This window comes from Geotrypetes seraphini, chromosome 10, assembly GCF_902459505.1.
Source record: "Geotrypetes seraphini chromosome 10, aGeoSer1.1, whole genome shotgun sequence".
In the NCBI taxonomy this organism is placed as follows: Eukaryota; Metazoa; Chordata; class Amphibia; order Gymnophiona; family Dermophiidae; genus Geotrypetes; species Geotrypetes seraphini.
This window is the reverse complement of record NC_047093.1, coordinates 37,381,791-37,402,734: the sequence shown is the minus strand read 5'-3', so window position 1 is coordinate 37,402,734 and position 20,944 is coordinate 37,381,791. Positions and strand designations below refer to the sequence as shown.

The window sequence follows — 20,944 nt, the reverse complement described above, 5'->3', positions numbered from 1 at the left end:
TATAGTTTGGTCCAAAATGCAAGTTTTATAGTAATAAGTAGTTGATATTCTTTTTTCTTAGGGAACGAGCAGCAGCTAACAAGCTAGTACGTCGTACAGAAAAGAAACTGAAGGAAGTGTTCATGCAGGTGGAGGATGAACGACGTCATGCTGACCAGTATAAAGAGCAGGTGTGTAAAAGGAACATCCCTTCCTTTTTGTGTGGGAGGAGACCCAGCAATTTCTCAGAGAACCACAAAGAGAATGGGAGGAACATTGCCATTACTGTGTTTGGAGATTCCTATTGATTCGTGCTGTATGCATCTTTCTATGGTTAGTTAAAAGAAGATAGAAGTTTTTCTTCCATCTCATTAACATCCAAATCATTAACCATAGCCAAAGGCCTCTACTCCATCCTCATCCTTCTTAATCTATCTGCAGCATTTGACACAGTAAATCACCACCTACTCATCAATACACTGTCCTCGCTTGGATTTCAGGGCTCTTATTGCATGGTTTTCTTCCTATCTTTCCCATCACACCTTTAGCATATGCTGTGGTAGATCCTCCTCCACCGCCATTCCACTGTCAGTCTGTGTACCTCAGGGCTTTGACCTGAAGCCACTTCTTTTTTTCCATCTACACTTTTCCCTTGGTGCTCTAATCACTTAAGAACATAAGAACATAAGCAATGCCTCTGCTGGGTCAGACCTGAGGTCCATCATGCCCAGCAGTCCGCTCACGCGGCGGCCCAACAGGTCCAGGACCTGTGCAGTAATCCTCTATTTATACCCCTCTATCCCCTTTTCCAGCAGGAAATTGTCCAATCCTTTCTTAAACCCCTGTACTGTACTCTGCCCTATTACTCCCTCTGGAAGCGCATTCCAGGTGTCCACCACTCGTTGGGTAAAGAAGAACTTCCTAGCATTCGTTTTAAATCTGTCCCCTTTCAACTTTTCCAAGTGTCCTCTTGTTCTTTTATTTTTCGAAAGTTTGAAGAATCTGTCCTTCTCTACTCTCTCTATGCCCTTCATGATCTTATAAGTCTCTATCATATCCCCTCTAAGTCTCCTCTTCTCCAGGGAAAAGAGACCCAGTTTCTCCAATCTCTCAGCGTATGAGAGGTTTTCCATCCCTTTTATCAAGCGTGTCGCTCTCCTCTGAACCCTCTCGAGTAACGCCATATCCTTCCTAAGGTACGGAGACCAATATTGGACGCAGTATTCCAGATGCGGGCGCACCATCGCCCGATACAATGGCAGGATAACTTCTTTTGTCCTTGTTGTAATATCCTTCTTGATTATGCCTAGCATTCTATTTGCTTTCTTAGCGGCTGTTGCGCACTGTGCCATCGGCTTCATTGTCATGTCCACCATTACCCCCAAGTCCCTTTCTTGGTTGCTCTCATTCAATAATATCCCTCCCATCGTATAGTTGTACCTCGGGTTTCTGTTTCCAACATGCAATACTTTACATTTCTCAACGTTGAACTTCATCTGCCATCTCGCCGCCCATTCCCCCAATTTGTTCAAGTCCCTTTGCAATTCTTCGCATTCCTCTTTAGTCCCAGCTCCACTAAATAGTTTTGTATCGTCCGCAAATTTTATTATCTCACACTTCGTGCCTGTTTCTAGATCATTTATGAATATATTAAATAGCAGCGGCCCGAGCACTGAGCCCTGCGGAACACCACTCGTGACCCCCATCCAGTCCGAGTAGTGGCCCTTCACCCCTACCCTCTGTTTCCTACCCGCCAACCAGTTTCTGATCCATCTATGTACGTCTCCGTCCACTCCATGGTTCTTCAGTTTCCGGAGTAGACGTTCGTGAGGCACCTTGTCAAAGGCTTTTTGGAAATCAAGGTATATGATGTCTATGGGGTCTCCTCTGTCCATCCGTTTGTTAATTCCTTCGAAGAAGTGCAATAAGTTCGTTAGGCACGATCTCCCCCTGCAGAAACCATGTTGGGTTGTTTTCAAAAGTTCGTTTCTTTCCAGATGTTCATCGATGTGTTCTTTAATCAGTGCTTCCGTCAGTTTCCCCGGAACCGAAGTCAAACTCACTGGTCTGTAGTTTCCCGGGTCACCTCTTGATCCCTTTTTAAAGATGGGCGTGACATTGGCTATCTTCCAATCCTCCGGGATCATGCCTGTTTTCAAGGATAGGTTGCAAATTTGCTGCAGTAGTTCCGCTATCTCCTCCTTTAATTCCTTCAGAACCCTGGGATGGATTCCGTCCGGACCCGGGGATTTGTCAGTTTTAAGTTTTTCTATCTGCCTGTGTACATCATCAAGGCTCACTTCCATGGATGTTAATTTTTCTGCTTGATTTCCATTGAATATTTGTTCAGGTTCCGGTATGTTGGTTGTGTCTTCGTTTGTAAATACAGACGAGAAGAACATGTTGAGTCTTTCTGCGACTTCTTTCTCCTCCTTCACCGCTCCCTTCCTGTCTCCTTCGTCCAGCGGTCCTACCTCCTCCCTAGCTGGCTGTTTCCCTTTAACATATCTGAAGAACGGTTTGAAATTTCGTGCCTCCCTGGCTAGCCTCTCTTCATACTCTCTTTTGGCTTTTCGAACCACACGGTGACATTCTTTTTGATACTTCCTGTGCTCCTTCTGGTTCCCTTCAGTTTTGTCCTTTTTCCATTCCCTGAATGAATTTTTCTTATTGCCTATCGCTTCCTTCACTATTTTAGTCATCCATACTGGGTCTTTTGTTCGACCCTTTTTGCACCCCTTTCTGAATCTGGGGATGTGCAGATTTTGTGCCTCGCTCACTGTGTCTTTGAAAAAAGACCAGGCATGTTCTACTGTTTGCCATTTTTTGGAAGTGTTCCTAAGTTTCTTCCTTACCATTTCCCTCATTGCTTCATAGTTTCCTTTCCTGAAGTTGAAAGATGTCGCTATGGTTCTCTTTCCGTTCGGTATGCCTACTTCAACCTTGAACTTGATCATATTATGATCACTGTTTCCCAACGGTCCCACTACTTCCACTTCCTTTGCAGGTCCCCTTAGTCCATTTAGGATTAAATCCAGAGTGGCATTTCCTCTCGTCGGTTCTCTAACAAGCTGCTCCATGAAGCAATCTTGTATAGCCTCCAGGAATTCTGTCTCCCTAGCGCATCTTGAGCTTCCAAGACTCCAGTCTATCCCAGGATAGTTGAAGTCTCCCATAACAACTGTGTAACCACTTTTACATTCTTGCTTCATCTCGGCATCCATTTCTTTATCGCTATCTCCGGTTTGCCCGGGTGGACGATAGTATAGGCCCATCTTTATTTCATGCCCTTTCCTACCCGGTATTTTAACCCATAGCGATTCCAGTTTGTTGATCATCTCCGCTGTGTCCATTCTTGTTGATTGTATGCTTTCTTTTACGTATAGGGCTATTCCTCCTCCTTTCTGACCTGACCTATCCCGGCGATAGAGCTTGTACCCCGGCAGTGCTGTATCCCATTTGTTTTCCTCATTCCACCACGTTTCAGAGATTCCAATGATGTCTATGTCCTCTGCATTGGCCATGGCTTCTAGCTCCCCCATTTTGTTTCTTAAACTCCTTGCATTAGTATATATGCAGTTTAGATCCTGGCATTTTGTCGTCTTCATTTCTTTTCCCTGTGCTTCAGTCTTTGGTGTCTTCTCTTTTGCTACAATCTTTCTAACCTCCTCTTCTGGGTTAGTTGACTCCTGTAATTTGTCTCTTGTTTCTTCCCTGCCTTTTTTCCCCTTAGTATCTTCACGGGATACCTTCTTCCGAATCATCGACGCTAGGTCGACTGTCGGCTTTCCCCTTTCTCTTAGTTTAAAGCCTGTTCTATTCCTCTCTTGACGTTGTTTGCTAGAAGTCTTGTTCCCGCCACGCTCAGGTGCAGTCCATCTCTCCTGTAGAGCTTGCTCTTGCCCCAGAACGTTGTCCAGTTCCTCACGAACCTCTATGCCAACCACTTGCAGCTCTCTCTCTACACCTGAAATCTCAACAGACATTCAGTCCCGGGTTTCAACCTGCATGTCTGACATCACTACCTGGATGGTTCGCCACCATCTAAAATTAAACATGTCCAAGATGGCTCCTTATTTTTCCACCTAAACCTATCTCTCCTCATCCCCCATTCTCTATTTCTGTGAACACCACCCTAAGCCTCCCGATCTTGTCGGCTTGCAAACTTGGGGTAATCTTTAACTCCTTTCTCTCCTTCTCTTTACATATCCAACAGATTACCAAACCAGTTTCTTCCTCTACAATATCACTAAAATCAGACCCTTCTTTCCTGAGCGCATTGCCAAGAACCCATCATCTCTCGTCTAGTCTACTGCAATCTGCTTCTCAATGGCCTTCCGCTAAACCTTCTCTCTCACCTTCATTCTGTTCTGAACTCTACTGCATGCCTCATATCCTGTCAATATTGCTATGTCCACATTACCCCTCTCCACAAGTCACTTCATTGGTTCCATATCCATTTCCACATACAGTTCAAACTCCTCTTACTGACCTACAAGTATATTTTCTCTACAACTCCTCAGTATCTCTCCCCTTACACCCTCCCAGGCACTCTGCTCATCAGATAAGTCTCTCTTCTTTATCACCTCTCCAGACCGGTACAGCCTCACTGATGGATAATAACTCACTTTGACCAGCAGGTAAAGACTGAGACCAAACTTTGAGCAAAGACTGGTTGCTAGAGGGAGCTATGGCTAGTAATACTACAACCAGTCTCTCAGCAGGTGAAGGTGAGCTGTGCCAGTCTTCCCTTAATTAGGCCTTCTGGAATTTGTTTAGCGCTCCTTGTCCCCTTTCTTGTGCCGAACTGAGCTTGGGGGGCCCCTGTTTGGGGGGTCTGCCTGACATCGGAGGGTTTCAAACTTGACATTATGAGTTCAGTCCCTCCCCCCTCTTTCCTCCACCTCACCATATTTTTGTAGTGGTGCCTCAGCTGTAAGCCTTGCCACCAATACGAGCAAGGCATATTTAGCTTAGAGAGTCAGTGGAGTCTGTTCTGACAGAAAAAAAAAAATCCTGAGGTAGTGCCGGTCTGAAGGGATCCTTCAGTGCTTTGTAATTGATTTTTCTTTGTTAACCAGCACTTTTCTTACAGCTAGGTCACTTATTGCACAATGAGCAAATTTAAAGGGATAAAGTGCTCATCAGCATCGGGTACCAATGTCCAGGGATCCCCTTCGTGAGTGCCTCGCACACCGGCAGCTGACAGTGAGGAAGCCCAGGCTTCCCTTGCCGCCCACACAAGGATTCCTCTAACCGCCGATGGTTATGGAAATAAGGTTTCCCTTACCACCGATAGTGCTGGGGACTCCCTTACCGCTGCTGCCTGCTTTAGTGGCTGGGGCGATTCAGGCCTTTCAGCCACTATAGGCCTTGGGGGTTCTGTTTTTGGCAGGCTCGGCTCCAATTTTGGCGGGAAGCACCTTCATCTTGTCTGGGGCAGATTTCTGCTGGGTCCCCTATTGTGGCAGGGAGTCCCATTGAGCCACCAGGATGTTTTCCCTCTGATTTTGTTTTTGCCTTGTGTAAGGCTTATTTTTAGGCGGCCTGGGGTCCTGCTTTCGCCCGGGGTGGGGGGGGGGAGGATTTTTCCTCGACAGCCACTCCAATTCGGCCCCCCCTCTCTCATCCAAGTAGCCGAGGGTCTCATGGGATGATGATTTCTGCATATGAAGAGCAGTTTTCTTTTGATGAGGACCTGGACCTCCAGGACCCTCACGGGGGGACAGATGCGGTTAGCGGCGGCTTTGTGGTTCCATCAGCTGGCAAGGATGCATCTGGTGTATGCATTTTTCAGCGGGAAGAGCTCCAGGAACTTATTCTTTAGGTCTCATTAGTGTTGCGTTTCAAGGAAGACACGAAGCAGCCTCCACGTGTGGTGGACCCTCTGCTTAGGGGGATCCACTCTGCATCCTGCTCTTTTCCTATTATCAGGATATTTGGGATATTGTTTTTGTGGAAAGTGCCGGAGGCACCCTTTTGTTTTGCACATTCTATGGGCTATCCCATCCTGGTGGGGCATAGGGATACCTTGAAATTGCCTGTGGTGGACACGGTGGTCTCCGCCATTGCAAAGCGGCATACTGTGCCCTTTGAGGGCAGCTTAGCCTTAAGGGACTCTGAGGAGCTTAGGTTAGATTCTCTTCTTAAGCAGAATTTTGATGTCTCTGCCTTAGCAGTTCAGGCAGCGATTTGTGGTGGTCTGGTGGCTCTGGCCTGTTTTCGGTGGGCCGAGCGTGTCCTTGACCGTGAGTCTGATGACTGGTCCTTGGTGGATCAGGAGGTAGCCAAAATTGAGATGGGTGCCTCTTATCTTTCTGATGTTCTGTATAACCTATAGTCCATGGTGCTCAGGGTGGCCGCTCGTCATACCTTGTGGCTTCAAGCTTGGCAGCAGATGCACATCTAAAGCTAAGCGGACAAAATTTCCCTTTAGGGGGGGGGTCTTTTTTGTTTGGCGAGGATTTAGACAATTTGGTCCAGACCTTGACAGATTTCAAGTCTTCCTGAGGACCGTGCCCACACGCCTGCGTGGGGTGGCATTGCTCAGGGGCGTTTGCATGATTTCCGTAGATATCACCCTGATCGAGGGGCTGCTTCCTTCCTGGCCTCTGGGTCGTCCCAGGGTCATTTCTTTTAGCACATGCAGTCCTTTCAGGGGGGACATAATTCTTCTGCCAGTTCCCCCGCTGCCCATCTGGCCCAATGACTCCTTGCCAGGCCTCCCTTGGTTCCGATGGGCACTCGGTTGCAAGTTTTTTACCAAGGGTGGGCCGCGATCACGACGGATCAGTGAGTCCTGGAGGTGCTCTAGAATTTTCCCGCTCCGTGCCAGATAGCTTTCTTGCTTCTCCTTATCAGGTGGCGTAGAAGCAGCAAGCTTTTCACCAGACTTTACAACAGTTTCTAGATCTCTAGGTGGTGGTGCCAGTGCCTCTGCCAGAGTGTGGCACAGGCTGATACTCAATTTACTTTGTGGTGCCTAAGAAAGAGGAGACATTTCGGGCCATCTTAGATCTGAAGAGAGGGGCTCTGTGTGTTCCGTCTTTTTACATGGAAGCCCTGAGATCTGTCATTCTGGTGGTTCAGCCAGGGGAATTTATGACCTCTGTCGATCTGATGGAGGCCTACTTGCATGGTCCGATTTGCGCCTCCCATCAGCGGTTCCTTCGCTTTGCGATCTTGGGTTGGCACTACCAGTTTTGTGCTCTCCCCTTTGGTCTGGCCACATTCTGTGAACGTTCACCAAGATCATGGTGGTCATGGCGGCAGCATTGCACAAGGAGGGTATTTGGTTTACCTCTAACTGGACGACTGGTTGATCAGAGCTAAGTCTTTTCAGGAAAGCTCCCGGGTTACGGCTCGGGTTGTGGAATTCCTGCAGTTGCTAGGGTGGGTAGTCAACCTGTCCAAGAGCCGGTTGACTCCATCTCGGTGCCTGGAGTACCTTGGGGGGTTTTTCGACACCAGCTTGGGGAAGGTCTTCCTGCTTGAGGCTCGCGTGGTCAAGTTGCAGTCACAGATTCGCCTTCAGATGGCATCCCTGTGTCCTCAGGCTCAGGGTTTTCTCCAGGTCTTCGATCAATGACGGCCTCCCTGGATGTGGTTCAGTGGGCCCAAGCTCACTTGTGTCCACTTCAGCATGCTCTGCTTCAGCGGTGGTCACCCCAGGTGCACGAGTTGGACTCTCCCGTTCCTCTTCGTGGGTTAGTTTGTCGCAGTGTCCTTGGTGGCTCAAGTCTTCCAGTCTGAGGCACGGGATGAGTCTGGATCAGCCCCAGTGGACAGTTCCTATCACAGATGCCAGACTCCTCGGTTGGGGAGCTCAGGGTCTCGGACGTTGGTCTCAGGAGGAGGCTTTTTGGTCGATCAATGTTCTGGAGACCAGAGCCATCCGGCTGACATTGCTAGCGTTCCAGACGTTGACGGGCAAGTCTTTTTGGGTTCTCTCGGACAGTGCCACGGCAGTGGCTTATGTCAATCGTCAGGGGGAACCAGGAGCCGCCTGGTGGCGCAGGAGGCGGCTCAGCTCATGATGTGGGCAGAGTCTCATCTTCTGGACATCTTGGCTTCCCACATAGCAGGGGTGGAACATGTCCAGGCAGACTTCCTCAGTCATCACATGCTAGATCCCAGAGATTGGTGTCAATCCCACAGCCTTCGAGTTGATTGTACATGCTGCTTGGGGTCAGCCAGTCCTTGACTTTATGGCCACAAGTGTCAACACCAAAGCGCCTCGGTTCTTCAGTCGGCACAGGGATGTTCAGGCTGATGGGTTGGATGCTTTGGTGCAGCCCTAGCCAACAGCAGGCCTCCTGTATGTATTTCCTCCATGGCCGATGGTGGGCAGAGTTCTTCGCATTGCTCGGCGCCCCGGCCGTGTAATCCTGGTGGCTCTGGACTGGCTCAGGCGCCCATGGTATGTGGATTTAGTTTGTCTTCTGTTGGTAGACCCTGCCTCTCTCGCTCGATCTTCTTTCTCTGGGCCCCATTCCAATGTTCGATCTGGGTCCCTTTTGTCTTATAACTTGGCTCTTGAGAGGGAGCGATTAGGTAGGAAAGGTTATTCCGATAAAGTGATTTCCATTCTCTTGGGGTCTTGGAGGCTTTCCACTTCTCAGGTGTATTTTTGAAGAGTTGTGTGCTGCATGGGGGTGGTGTGCTTTTTTGCCTCACATCTTAGCTTTTTGCAGGATGGCCTGGATAGGGGCCTGGCCTGGTCTTCTCTCCAGATTCAGATGGCGACTTTGTCTGCATTTCGCGGTTTGCTGCATGGTAAGTGTTTTAACTTCGTTCCCAGACATAGTTCACTATTTGCGGGCGACCAAATTGATTTGAATTCCTGTTCGGCCTCCGGTTCCAGCTTGTGATCTCAATTGGTCTTGGCTGTGCTCGTGCGCCCCCCTTTTGAGTCCCTGGGTTCCTACTCTCAAGGCAGTGTTCCTGGTGGCCATTACTTCTGCGAGATGAGTTTCTGAGTTGCAGGCTTTCTCTTGTAGGCCTCCCTTCCTGGAGTTTTTCTAGGGAGTGGGTTGTGCTGCGGACCTGACCCTTCCTTTTTGCCAAAGGTTGTCTCGCCTTTTCATGTCAACCAGTCTGTGGTCCCTCCCAGTCTTTGGTAGTCGGGAGGGTTCCTCGGAACAGAAGCAGTTGCACAAGTTTGATGTCTGTAAGGTCCTTCGCTCTTATGGTCAGCTGACCCAGGAGTTCCGGAAGTTAGATCATCTTTTTGTCCTCTTGGCAGGTCCTCGTAAGGGGGATGGTGCTTCCAAGGCCACCATTGCATGCTGGATCAAGGAGACTATCGCTTCCATGTATCTTCTTCAGTCAAAACCTCATTTTACTCAGGGTCAGGCAGTTTCTTGGGCTGAGCCTTCTCTGGTGCCTCCAGTGGATATCTGTAAGGCCGCAGTTTGGTCTTCTCCGCATTCCTTTGTGCGGCACTACCGTGTAGACGTTCAGGCATGACAGGACACTGTGTTCGGTGAGCGTGTTCTGGTTGCGGCTCTCCAGAGGGTACTGCTTTGGTTATGTCCCATCAGTGAGGCTGTACTGGTCTGGAGAGGTAATAAAGAAGGAGAAATTAGGTTCTTACCTGCTAATTTTCTTTTTTTTAGACTCTCCAGACCCCATCCTATCTGTCTGTCTGTCTTCTTGTGGGTTTTTTTGCGTGAAGATTTAGCTTTTTCTGCGGGTTCTGATATTTTTCTAGGACTGGGGAGATCAAATAAAAGCGGCTATGACTCAGCTGGCAAGCTGTGGGGACCTTTTACTGCAGGGGCTTGTTCTATGCACTTTCCAACAGTATTCTTATATGTTTCATTTTTTACTCCTGTTCGGAGTGTTACTGTTAAATATTAGCACTTCTTAGTTCTGCTTGGCTATTCAGCAGACTGGTTTGCTAGAGGGAGCTATGGCTATTAATACTACAACCAAAGTTTGGTCTCAGTCTCCACCTGCTGGTCAAAGTAAGCTGTTACCCATCAGTGAGGCTGTACCAGTCTGGAGAGTCTAAAACAGGGGTGTCCAACCTTTTGGCTTCCCTGGGCCGCATTGGCCGAAAAAAATGTTTCTGGGGCTGCACAAATGACTCTGGCAGTATTCAAATTCAGACTCAAAACCCACTTCTTTGAAGATTCTTTCAATTCCAAACTTCAACCTACCTTCTAAGCACCAATATCTGTCTTATCATTTCCCCTGTAATTCCCCTACTTCTTTGAAGATTCTTTCAATTCCAAACTTCAACCTATCTTCTAAGCACCAATATCTGTCTTATCATTTCCCCTGTAATTCCCCTACCTGAGCACAAAATGTTGATGCACCTTCTTGTCCAGTTTGTCTGTCTTGACTAGATGGTAAGCTCTTTTGAGCAGGGACTCTCTCTTCTGTGTGTTAATGTACAACGCTGCATATGGCTAGTAGTGCTATAGAAATGATTAGTAAGTAGCATTAAATTTAAAATTCTCATATCACATCAAAAATGTTAATTTTTACTCTAAAGACCTGCTCCTAGTACTTTGTATTCTATCTTTGCACATACAAATCTACTCTTCAGATATCAAAAATTAATTGAAATCAAATTTAGTATGGTATGCACAGTTCATGGGAACTTCCTAAAAATTTCATAAGGATGATATTGCCTGTGGTTTATCAAATGAGTATAATTCCAATATTTTTTTAGGGGTCATTTTATAAAAAGTTAAACAATGTTCTTACAAAATTCGATTGGTTTGGGAAAAGACCCAGAATTGCTTTAGCATCACTACAAAGAACAATTATGGAGGGTGGGGTAAATTTTCCAAATTTTTATAGGTACCATCAAGCCTATATTCTAAGACAGGGTATGTATTGGATCCTCCCAGATCTCATGGAAAATGTACCTGATTGGTTATATTTAGAATGGCGGCTCCTGTTCCCATTACATTTAGAACATGTAATTAGTATAAAATTGCCTAGGAAATACAAAGATAATAGAATTTTACTTGATACTTGGAAAACATTAAGATATATTAGTAACTTATCACCATATCCAATTGCTAAATCATTAAATCAATCCCTTTGGGTAAACTCCAGGATTAAGATTGGCGGATTTAAGATCGTCTGGAAGCAATGGATAATTGCAGGCATACGGACATTGAATGATGTTATATTAAATGGATCACTGCTTAGCTTTTCACAATTGCAACATAAATTTGGCTTAAACAAAACACAATATTTTAAATGGTTGCAATTGAAGCAGGCTATTCAGGTAGGGTTCCCTGAATGGAAGGGTCTTAATACTCAATATAGCTTGCAGGTCCTTTGCTTTCAGGCGGATTTCTTGGGACACCAAGCCTCAAAATGGTATAAATTTTTATATGGATTTTTAAATTAAAAAAAGAAAACTGGACTTAGGGATATTTGGAGTATTGAGATTGGACAGACAATTTCTGCATCTCAATGGCCATGATTTTGGTCCTGGAGATTAAGATCTACAAGGTCAGCATCTATGAGTCAAACATGGATGTTTTTGTTACATCGAATTTTATGGACCCCAACACGTTTACAAAAAATAGATAGCACTAGATCCAATAGATGCTGGCATTGTAGATTAGAAGTGGGGACGCTAGATCATTTAATTTTCTTTTTTCCCTGTGTAAATGCTTTTTGGAAACTAATATGGCCCCAAATTAAGAAATTATTAGAAAACCATGTAGGACTCTCATATGACACTATATTATTTGGTACAGCAATGAGAACTCAGAGTCCGATTTCTGCAAACAATAATAAGTTATTAATATTAACAGGGGTCGCCATGCAACAAATTACTCAAAATTGGAAAGACTATACTAAATTAAATTATACATTTTGGTGGAATTCAGTTTGCCACATATATAAGATGGAAAAGATGATAGCATTACAAAAAGGGAATATTCATAATTTTAAAAAAATATGGGGACCATTGACTAGTTACTCTAATGATCAGATATCTTTTTTTTATTTTTTTTTTTTCCTTATTATTTTTTATTTTCAAATTTTACATAAAGTGTACAAAATACTAAAGTACAATTGATGAATACACAATATCACTTTTATATCTAATACATCATATTCTAAAAATATTTTTCCCCCCTCTCCCTCCCCCCACCCTTCTATTACTTTTCATATATTATTTTTTATTTTCAAATTTTACATAAAATGTACAAAATATTAAAATACAATTGATGAATACACAATATCACTTTTATATTTAATACATCGTATTCTAAATATATTTTTATCCCCTCTCCCTCCCCCCACCCTTCTATTACTTTTCATTCATACATTACATATTGTATAACATATTATAACATATTATGTAGAAATTATTTTCATTACCCCCCCTCTATGTATGTCACAAAAAAAGATATTTAAAAGAAGAAAAGAAGAAGAAAAATCCTGCTATTTATTCGTTGCAGTATTTTGTCAATGGCCCCCATATTTTTATAAATTTAGTATATGTCCCTCTTTGTATTGCTATTGTTCTTTCCATTTTAAATATATGACATATTGTATTCCACCAAAATGTATAATTTAGGTTATTATAATTCTTCCAATTATTGGTTATATGCTGAATGGCAACCCCTGTCATAATTAATAAAAGCTTGTTATTTTCTGGTGAAATTTGACTTTTTTTTCCTCATCATCATTCCAAATAATACTGTATCATATGATATTGCTATATGATTTTCCATCAATTTATTAATTTGTGGCCAAATTGAATTCCAAAAAATTTTAATGTAGGGACAATGATATAATAAGTGATCTAATGTCCCTGGTTCCAGATTACAGTGCCAGCATTTATTGGACTTAGAACTGTCTAATTTTTGCAAACGTGTAGGGGTCCAAAAAGCTCTATGTAATAAAAAGAACCAAGTTTGTCTCATAGATGCTAACACTGTACATCTCATTCTCCAAGACCAAATTAGTGGCCATTGAGATGCATTAATTTGATGCTTAATCTCAATGCTCCAAATATCTCTTAGACCATTTTTTGGTTTTTTATTCAAATATCCAGATATTAATTTATACCACAATGCGGCTTGATGTCCTAGGAAGTCTGCTTGAAAACATAAGAACTTTAAACTATATTGATTATTCAATGTTTTCCATTCAGGGAACCCAACCTGAATGGCCTGCTTCAATTGCAACCATTTAAAACTTTGTGTTTTATTAAGACCAAATCTATGTTGCAATTGTGAAAAATCCAGCAGTTTACCTTCTGATATAACGTCATCTAAAGATCTAATGCCTGCAATAATCCAGTTTTAGAAACAGCATTGAGATCTCTTAGAGTTGGATCCGCTCCAGGTGGTGATGGTTATACAGTAGAATTTTATAAAACATTTCAAAATATCCTTTCCCCATATTTACTAAATTTATATCAAACACAACTCATAAAAGGTGATATTAAAGGTACTATGGCTGAATCAATAATAATAGTTCTGCCTAAGCCAAATAAAGATCCTACTTTGATTTCGAACTACAGGCCTATATCATTAATAAATGTAGATAATAAAATTTTGGCGAAAATTTTGGCTATGAGATTAGCCAAAGCTCTCCCATATATTATAGATATGCATCAGACGGGTTTCGTTGCTAAAAGACACTCCTCTAATAACTCTAGATTATTGTTTCATATGTTAAATTTATCAAAAAAAAATAGATGAACCAACTTTTACAGTTTCCTTGGATGCAGAAAAAGCTTTTGATAGGGTAGAATGGAATTTTATGTATCAGGCTTTAGAATGGTTTGGTATAGGTTCTGGATTTATACAAATGGTAAAAACTTTGTATAGCTTCCCGATTGCAAGATTAAATATTAATAATAAGATATCTGATGGATTTCAATTGCGGAGGGGAGTTAGACAGGGTTGTCCTTTATCTCCTTTGTTATTTGATGTTATATTAGAACCCTTATTGTTAGCAATACAGCAAACGGGGGAGATACAGGGTATTCCATATTCAGATATGGAATATAAAATTTCGGCTTATGCTGATGATATTTTGCTTTATTTGAAAAATCCAGAATCTACCTTATCTTCTTTATTAGAATTAATTAATAAGTTTGGTAAATTTTCAGGTTACAAAATTAATTGGAATAAATCTGAAATTATACCCTTAAATGTTCATTGTGCAAAAGGACTATTTAAAAATTTTCCGTTTATATGGAAGGAAGAAGGATTTAAATATCTTGGCATTCAAGTTAAAAATACAATTGAAGATACAGTAAAAGAAAATGAAAAATTTGTATTAAAAAAAGTTACGGAGTTGTGTGAGCAATGGAACCCCTTACATATTTCTTGGTGGGGAAGAGTTCAAACTATTAAAATGATGATCTTGCCTGTAGTTTGTTACCAAATGAGTATGATACCTATTTATTTTCAGGGGTCCTTTTATAAAAAGCTTAATAGCATTTTAACGAAATTTCTTTGGCTTGGTAGAACACCTAGAATAGCTTTAGTAACTTTGCAAAAATCAATTAAAGAGGGAGGGGTAAATTTTCCAAATTTTTATAGGTACCATCAAGCCTATATTCTACGTCAGGGTATGTATTGGATCCTCCCAGAACTTATAGATAATGCACCAGATTGGTTATATTTGGAATGGCGCCTTATGTTTCCCCTAAATTTAGTTCACCTTCCAAGTATTAACATGCCTAGAAGATACAGAGAAAATAAAATTTTAATGGATACTTGGAAAACGTTGAGATTTATAAGTAAACTAACACCTATCCCAATAAAATGATCAGATATCTTAGCACATGGATAGTTTATGTTTAGGGTTAGGGAAGGAAATGTATATCATATGGAAATAGGAGTATTGATAAAAAGGGGGGGTATTTATTTTCTCTTACAAGAATATTTGATTGTAATTCAAGTGATATGTGAAAATTGTCTTTTATTATGTATATTCACTTGATGTAAGAATTAAAAATGAATAAAGAATTATCAAAAAAAAAAGGAGTTCACCTGGGTATATCCTCAGCACATGAACACAAAAAGCGCCCTACAAGTTCTTACCCACAAACATCACCTTCCGCCAACCTGGAAACCTTTAAGTGCAAAAGTGCCCTTTAAATATATAGGAAAATAAATAATAAAGTGCCTTGTGCAAAGTTAGAATCAAAGAAATCATCAATGTAACAATAAAAACATTCAAATCAAACAGTTCTTGATAATAGCAGTTTCCTCCACTAAATCAAATGTAAAGGAAAACTTAGCTTTCATAAATCCGCAAGGAGTCCAAGCTCTTTCTTTCGGGGGTGCCTCAGCCAAATGCCCTACAGAGTCCCCTGTTTCATTCTCTTCCTCAGGGGCAAAGTCAGGGGCACTTCCTACTGCATATAAATATATCCTTGTTCTTCTCCCCACGGCTTGATTTGAACATTTTTATTGTTATATTGATGATTTCTTTGATTCTAACTTTGCACAAGGCACTTTATTATTTATTTTCTTATATATTTAAAGGTCACTTTTGCACTTAAAGGTTTCCAGGTTGACGGAAGGTGATGTTTGTGGGTAAGACCTTGTAGGGCGCTTGTTGCATTCATGCGCTGAGGATATACCCAGGTGAACTCCTTATGAAATTTTTAGGAAGTTCCCATGAACCGATTAGTCACCTGTGCATACCATACTAAATTTGATTTCAATTAATTTTCACCATTTGAAGAGTAGATTTGTATGTGCAAAGATAGAATACAAAGTACTAGGAGCAGATCTTTGGGACTGAACTGTATATGAGTGACATTTTATTCAGCATGGTTTTGCCTTGTCTTAGATGGAGAAGGCAAACACAAGAATGAAACAATTGAAACGCCAGCTTGAGGAAGCTGAGGAAGAGGCCACACGTGCAAATGCTTCTCGCCGGAAACTTCAGCGCGAGTTGGATGATGCCACAGAAGCCAATGAAGTGCTTACTCGTGAGGTTAGCACCTTGAAAAACAGATTAAGGTAAGAAGCTGAGTGTAACCTTTCCAGCACCGTTTAATCAAGGGTGTTGAATCTGGCCACATATTTGTCATTTATTTATTTCTAAAATTTCTAGACTGCCAATAACTAAGCGGTTAACAAATAAAACATTCACAATGGTTCCGAGATAGTACAATTACAACATACCTTCAATTACAGTACAATCACTAACAGCATTAATGATAATGGCAAAAACTGGAGGAAATTATATGTTGTCAATCTTCACTAAATGTAATACAATGATCACAATTCAGATTTCTTATTAAAGATATGAGAGAACGGACTCATAAGAAATGCCTCTGCTGGGTCAGACCAGTGGTCCATCATGCCCAGCAGTCCGCTCACGTGGCGGCCCTTTGGTCAAAGACCAGCGCCCTAACTGAAAATAGCCCTACCAGCACACATCCTTTTTCAGCAGGAACTTGTCTAACTTTGTCTTGAATCCCTGGAGGGTGTTTTCCCCTATGACAGACTCCGGGAAAGTGTTCCAGGATCTAACTAAGAATACTTGCAAAACAATCCTACCACTAAATCATGCTGTAGGCACCTAATACCTAGCCTTATGCACAGTAAGGTGGTGCATTTTAACAGTAAGAGCCAGCTAGCATCAGCTATAAGCTCATTATAATATACCTATATACACCATTGTATTTATATGTGCTTTTTCTTGGGTGTATTAAAAGCAAGATATTCTTTAGAGGGCCTGTGTTCTAAGCATTCTCCCCACTGACACAATTGCTTTTGTTAATCACATACAAAAATACTTGAAGCAGTGTACAGAAATTCAATAGACAAAGAATGAAAGACAAATCTTAGTAATCAATATACAGGTACAAATCAAATAGAAATAGTCTGCTATTGAAACAGATATGAAGGAAGCCACTGCTTGCCCTGGAATGGTAGCATGGAATGTTGCTAATATTTGGGGTTTTGCCAGATACTTGTGACTTGCATTGGCCACCATGAAGATGGGATACTGGGCTAGATGGACCATTGGTCTGACCCAGTAAGGCTATTATGTTCTTAAATACAGATCATGTGGCATAATAAAGCATTTGTTGATTGGAAACTGGTTAAAATAGAATGAGGCTAATTAGTTAATTTTCTCAGTGGAGAAATTTGAATAGTGGAGTTCCTCAGGGATTTGTACTGGGACCAGTGCTTATTAGCATTTAAAAATGATTTGGAAATTGAGGATCAAATTGCAGATGACAAATCATGTGCAGGTTGTAAGAGATGGCAGTAGGACTTTACAAGACTGGAAGACTGGGCATCCAAATGGCAGATGAGTCCTTGTGTCAAGTTGTTCTTGATGCTACTGGAATCAATGTAATGCTACATTATTTGCTGCATCTTGACCCAGGTCTAGAGCCATACAAGGATTAAGGTATGCAATATGGCTCTCCAAAACAATAATTTTATATTTTCCCTTGTACTAGGAGAGGTGGTCCTATTGCCTTCTCATCAAGTCGATCAGGCAGGCGTCAGCTGCAGATTGAGGGCACATCCCTGGATCTCTCAGATGATGATGCTGAAAGCAAAGCCAGTGACACAAATGAAACGCCACTACCTGTTCCAGCAGAATAAAGGTTTAGTGTGCATACGCTACCAGTACCCCTAGCCTTCACAAAAGACACGCACATACTTTTAGTAGATAGTGGGATGAGAGAGACTTAACTGACTGCCTGAATTAGCAGCTGTTTTAAGGCTTAATGGCTACTTTTCATCCATGGTCAATGTCTTAAGGCTCTCTGGTCTCAGAATACTCTACCGTGCTTCAAATATAGGTGCATTGCTTTTTATATATATAAATATATTAAAAGAAAACCAAGTCTGTGCTCAGTGCATCTATTTTACAGCTATTCAATGTAAAGCCATTTTTCTAGAGTATCATATGATAAAAGGAAGACCTGTTAGCCTGTAAAAATCATTCCCACTTAACTTGGTTGGGGCGGCTGCTTAGGTGGGTTTTCTGCCATTACTATGCATGTGTCATGATGTACATACAGTACTTTACCCTTCTCTTTTGTAGTCCTGTAGCCCTTCACCATGTCAATCCTGTTGGTACATTTTGTGAAGACCAAACTGTACTTGTATTATTTTTGTTAATTATGATGGAGAAAGAAAAACAAATCAGCACACAAACTGTGAAAAGGCTTTGAAAATGGTTAAAAGGGAAATAAGGTGTAGTATCTATTGTACTGTTACCATAAACCATTCAATGTCTGCTCTTCCTGTAGTTGTGGAAGATTTAAGCCCTGCCATTCGTAGCCTGTGCAGAGGGGCAGGCAGTGTTCTACTTGTGAAGTAGCATATTCAGGGTCTACAAACTGAAGGTAAACAATAGAGGCTTGGAAATGTTATAATAATAATTTATTAACTTGAGAAATACTTGGTCTTTTAATCTACTCTGTGTGGATTAAAACATTTTACAGCCATTAGGGATATTAATTTAGGTAAGCTGAAATAAAAGTAAAACCCCAGATGGCTAGCCCTTCCACTTTAATACTGCTTATATTTGTATTTGATTTATAGTGTCAGTATCATTTTCAAAGGCTCACAATGAATTCTGTGCGCCTGAAAGGTGACATGCCAGTAGATGCACATTTTGGGTTGTGTTTTGTTGGACAGTAAGGTTAGCATCATTTGTTAACAAAGCAGGTGAAAATACCCTGACACTACAGAAAGTGCCTTAGACACCACTAAGACAATTGCTGAAACTCAGTATCTAATTTTGCCTGTGGAACAAGTGAATAACCTTGTTTTTCTTTCATATAAGTACCTCTCTAGTCAATGAAATTATTGAGGGATAGTAATCCTATGAATCAGTGTTACTACAAAATGTTGATCCTCAACAATGTGCTTGGCATATAATACAGTATGTTTTGGTTACAAGCTTTAACATGTTATGAAGGATTCCTTTTTCTTGTGTGATTTATTTTATTTTTTTTCTCTTAAATACTGGCTGTTGACCACCAGACATTCAACTACAAATATTTTGTTTTCTTGTATACCCATATTTCTAGACAACGATTTTTGTAAGACAATAAACTTATTCATTATAGAATGGTATGGCCTGTTGTCTACTTCAAGGAAAAACCTAAAGATTCTGTATAGTTGATTGCAAAACAATTTTGTTTCCAACTGGTAAAGAAAACAATTTGATAGTTTTCACTAGTGTTGTGGAAGGGAAAGTGCCTTGGGGCAGTGATAGATTTTGGTTAATGTAACCCTTAGGTATGGTGGTTAGTGATCTTGATATCTCTCCCCCCCCCCCCCCTCCACCCTACTGCCAATCTAGTGATGTACCTTTACTATTTGAGGACAAGGGATCAAGTCTAACCTGTTCCCCTACACTCAAGGTCATGTGAGGCTGTTTCTGGAGTAGAGATCCTGAATTTGGGGGCAGTAGTATAGCCATGGGTAGGCCCTAGTGGGCTGGGGCCCTCCACTTAGAGAACTAGAATCAATGTTAATACGTGCAAGACCTAGGGCCCATCCATGTAAACCTCATACACCATACAAAAATCAGCTCTGGCTAGACTACTGGTTTTGAGGGGTGAGAAACAGCAGCGTGAGTGCAAGATTTCAAAAATCCATTCAGAGGGAGTAGGTGATGGCAGAAGAATGGGGGAGTCTGAAGATCATCGGCAGAATTCAGAGGCTGAAAATGGTGGTCAAAGGCAGAACTTTTGCTGCCCAAGTTCATAAGTCATTAGGATCCAATAGCTACTCATATGTACTTCTCTAGAGAGTATTCTTCACACCTGGAATTATCCTTCTGCACAACACTTTGCAGTGTCTGGGCTGTAGTAAAGGGTTAAACATTGGAAAATACATATGGAGATCTGCTGCATCTCACTCCTTTCTTCCCTGAGAGTTGCAGCAATTAAGTGACCAGTGACCAACACATTTGACCACCAAACTTGCCTTCATTCATTGAAGCAATACGAGTGTTTTGATTGGTATTCAATATGTCTTGAGGGTGTAGTTTTGTGGTCATCAAACTGGGGGGATTTCCTAGAATCTGAAATATAGCATCCAAGGAAGCCAAGGTTCAAATTCCATTTCTCCCACTGATACATCATGGCTTTTTAAAAATAAAGAATTTTAAAATAACACACTTACTAAGCTTTCTACAAGAAAATCATTTACTTAATGTAGAGAGAATGTCCAAAGCTCTGGTTCAGGCATTTTAAATCCAAAAGTTTTGTTTGGTCTTTTCCACAAGCTAATAGGGAAACTCATGCCACGATCAAAAGAAATCTGAGGACCTATGAAAGTAGGTCCTTGGATATCTCTGTGTACAGGGTTACAAGACCCATTCTGCAGTAGTTTTACTTAAATATTTCCAGTAATCTTGCTGCATGACCCACACTCATTGGGATACCATCCATCCATTTTCAAGTATAGAAATGGCTCTTGCTAAGATCAGTAATCCTGCCCAGAATCACTTCAAAAGCAAACCAGAAAATCCTTCATGAAGTGATAAAGATTTCTAAGCTAACACCTAAAGGGCTGTAGGCCTCTCTTGCTGTGTGGTTAATGTAAGGATTCATGTATCAACCACCAGGCAAAAAAAAAAAAAAAAGAATCAGAGTTGTTGACACAAGATGATAGGAAGGAAGTCACTGCTTGCTTTATTAAAAGGAAAATTGCTTCCTATGTCACGCTTCTGATCCAGATCACCCACAAGACTTCTGGAGTAATGTCTCTAGACAGGTGAGTCAAATATTGAACTTTGCAATCAAAACAACATTTCGTTTAACAAATATTTCTTTCCAAGTTAAGAACAAGTCTTTATCAAGCACAATGGTGGAAGCCTCCTGGTGAGGCTGTTTTATTTATCAGGACCTGGATAGTTTGCTGTAACTGGTGGAACCATGAGTTTTGCTTTCTCAGAAAAGAGTAGAGGGAGAATGTGACTAAAATTTCAAGTATTTTACAGTCATGCATTGAAAATAATGGTATACAGG

The 20,944-nt window shown here is 41.7% G+C and overlaps 1 protein-coding gene across 2 annotated transcripts in view; it reads left to right on the top strand.

Moving 5' to 3' along the window:
- The window catches only part of MYH10 (myosin heavy chain 10), a 365,956-nt gene extending 346,916 nt beyond the window's left edge, over positions 1-19,040 (top strand). The window contains exons 41-43 of one of the 2 annotated variants that reach the window (XM_033960583.1): positions 62-170; positions 15,778-15,950; positions 17,408-19,040. In XM_033960583.1, the coding sequence (XP_033816474.1) occupies positions 62-170; positions 15,778-15,950; positions 17,408-17,555 (430 nt within the window). In that variant the 3' untranslated portion in view covers positions 17,556-19,040. The remainder of the gene's footprint in view (positions 1-61; positions 171-15,777; positions 15,951-17,407) is intronic. The other variant, XM_033960584.1, reaches the window with a different exon arrangement.
- Positions 19,041-20,944: the final 1,904 nt, after the last annotated feature.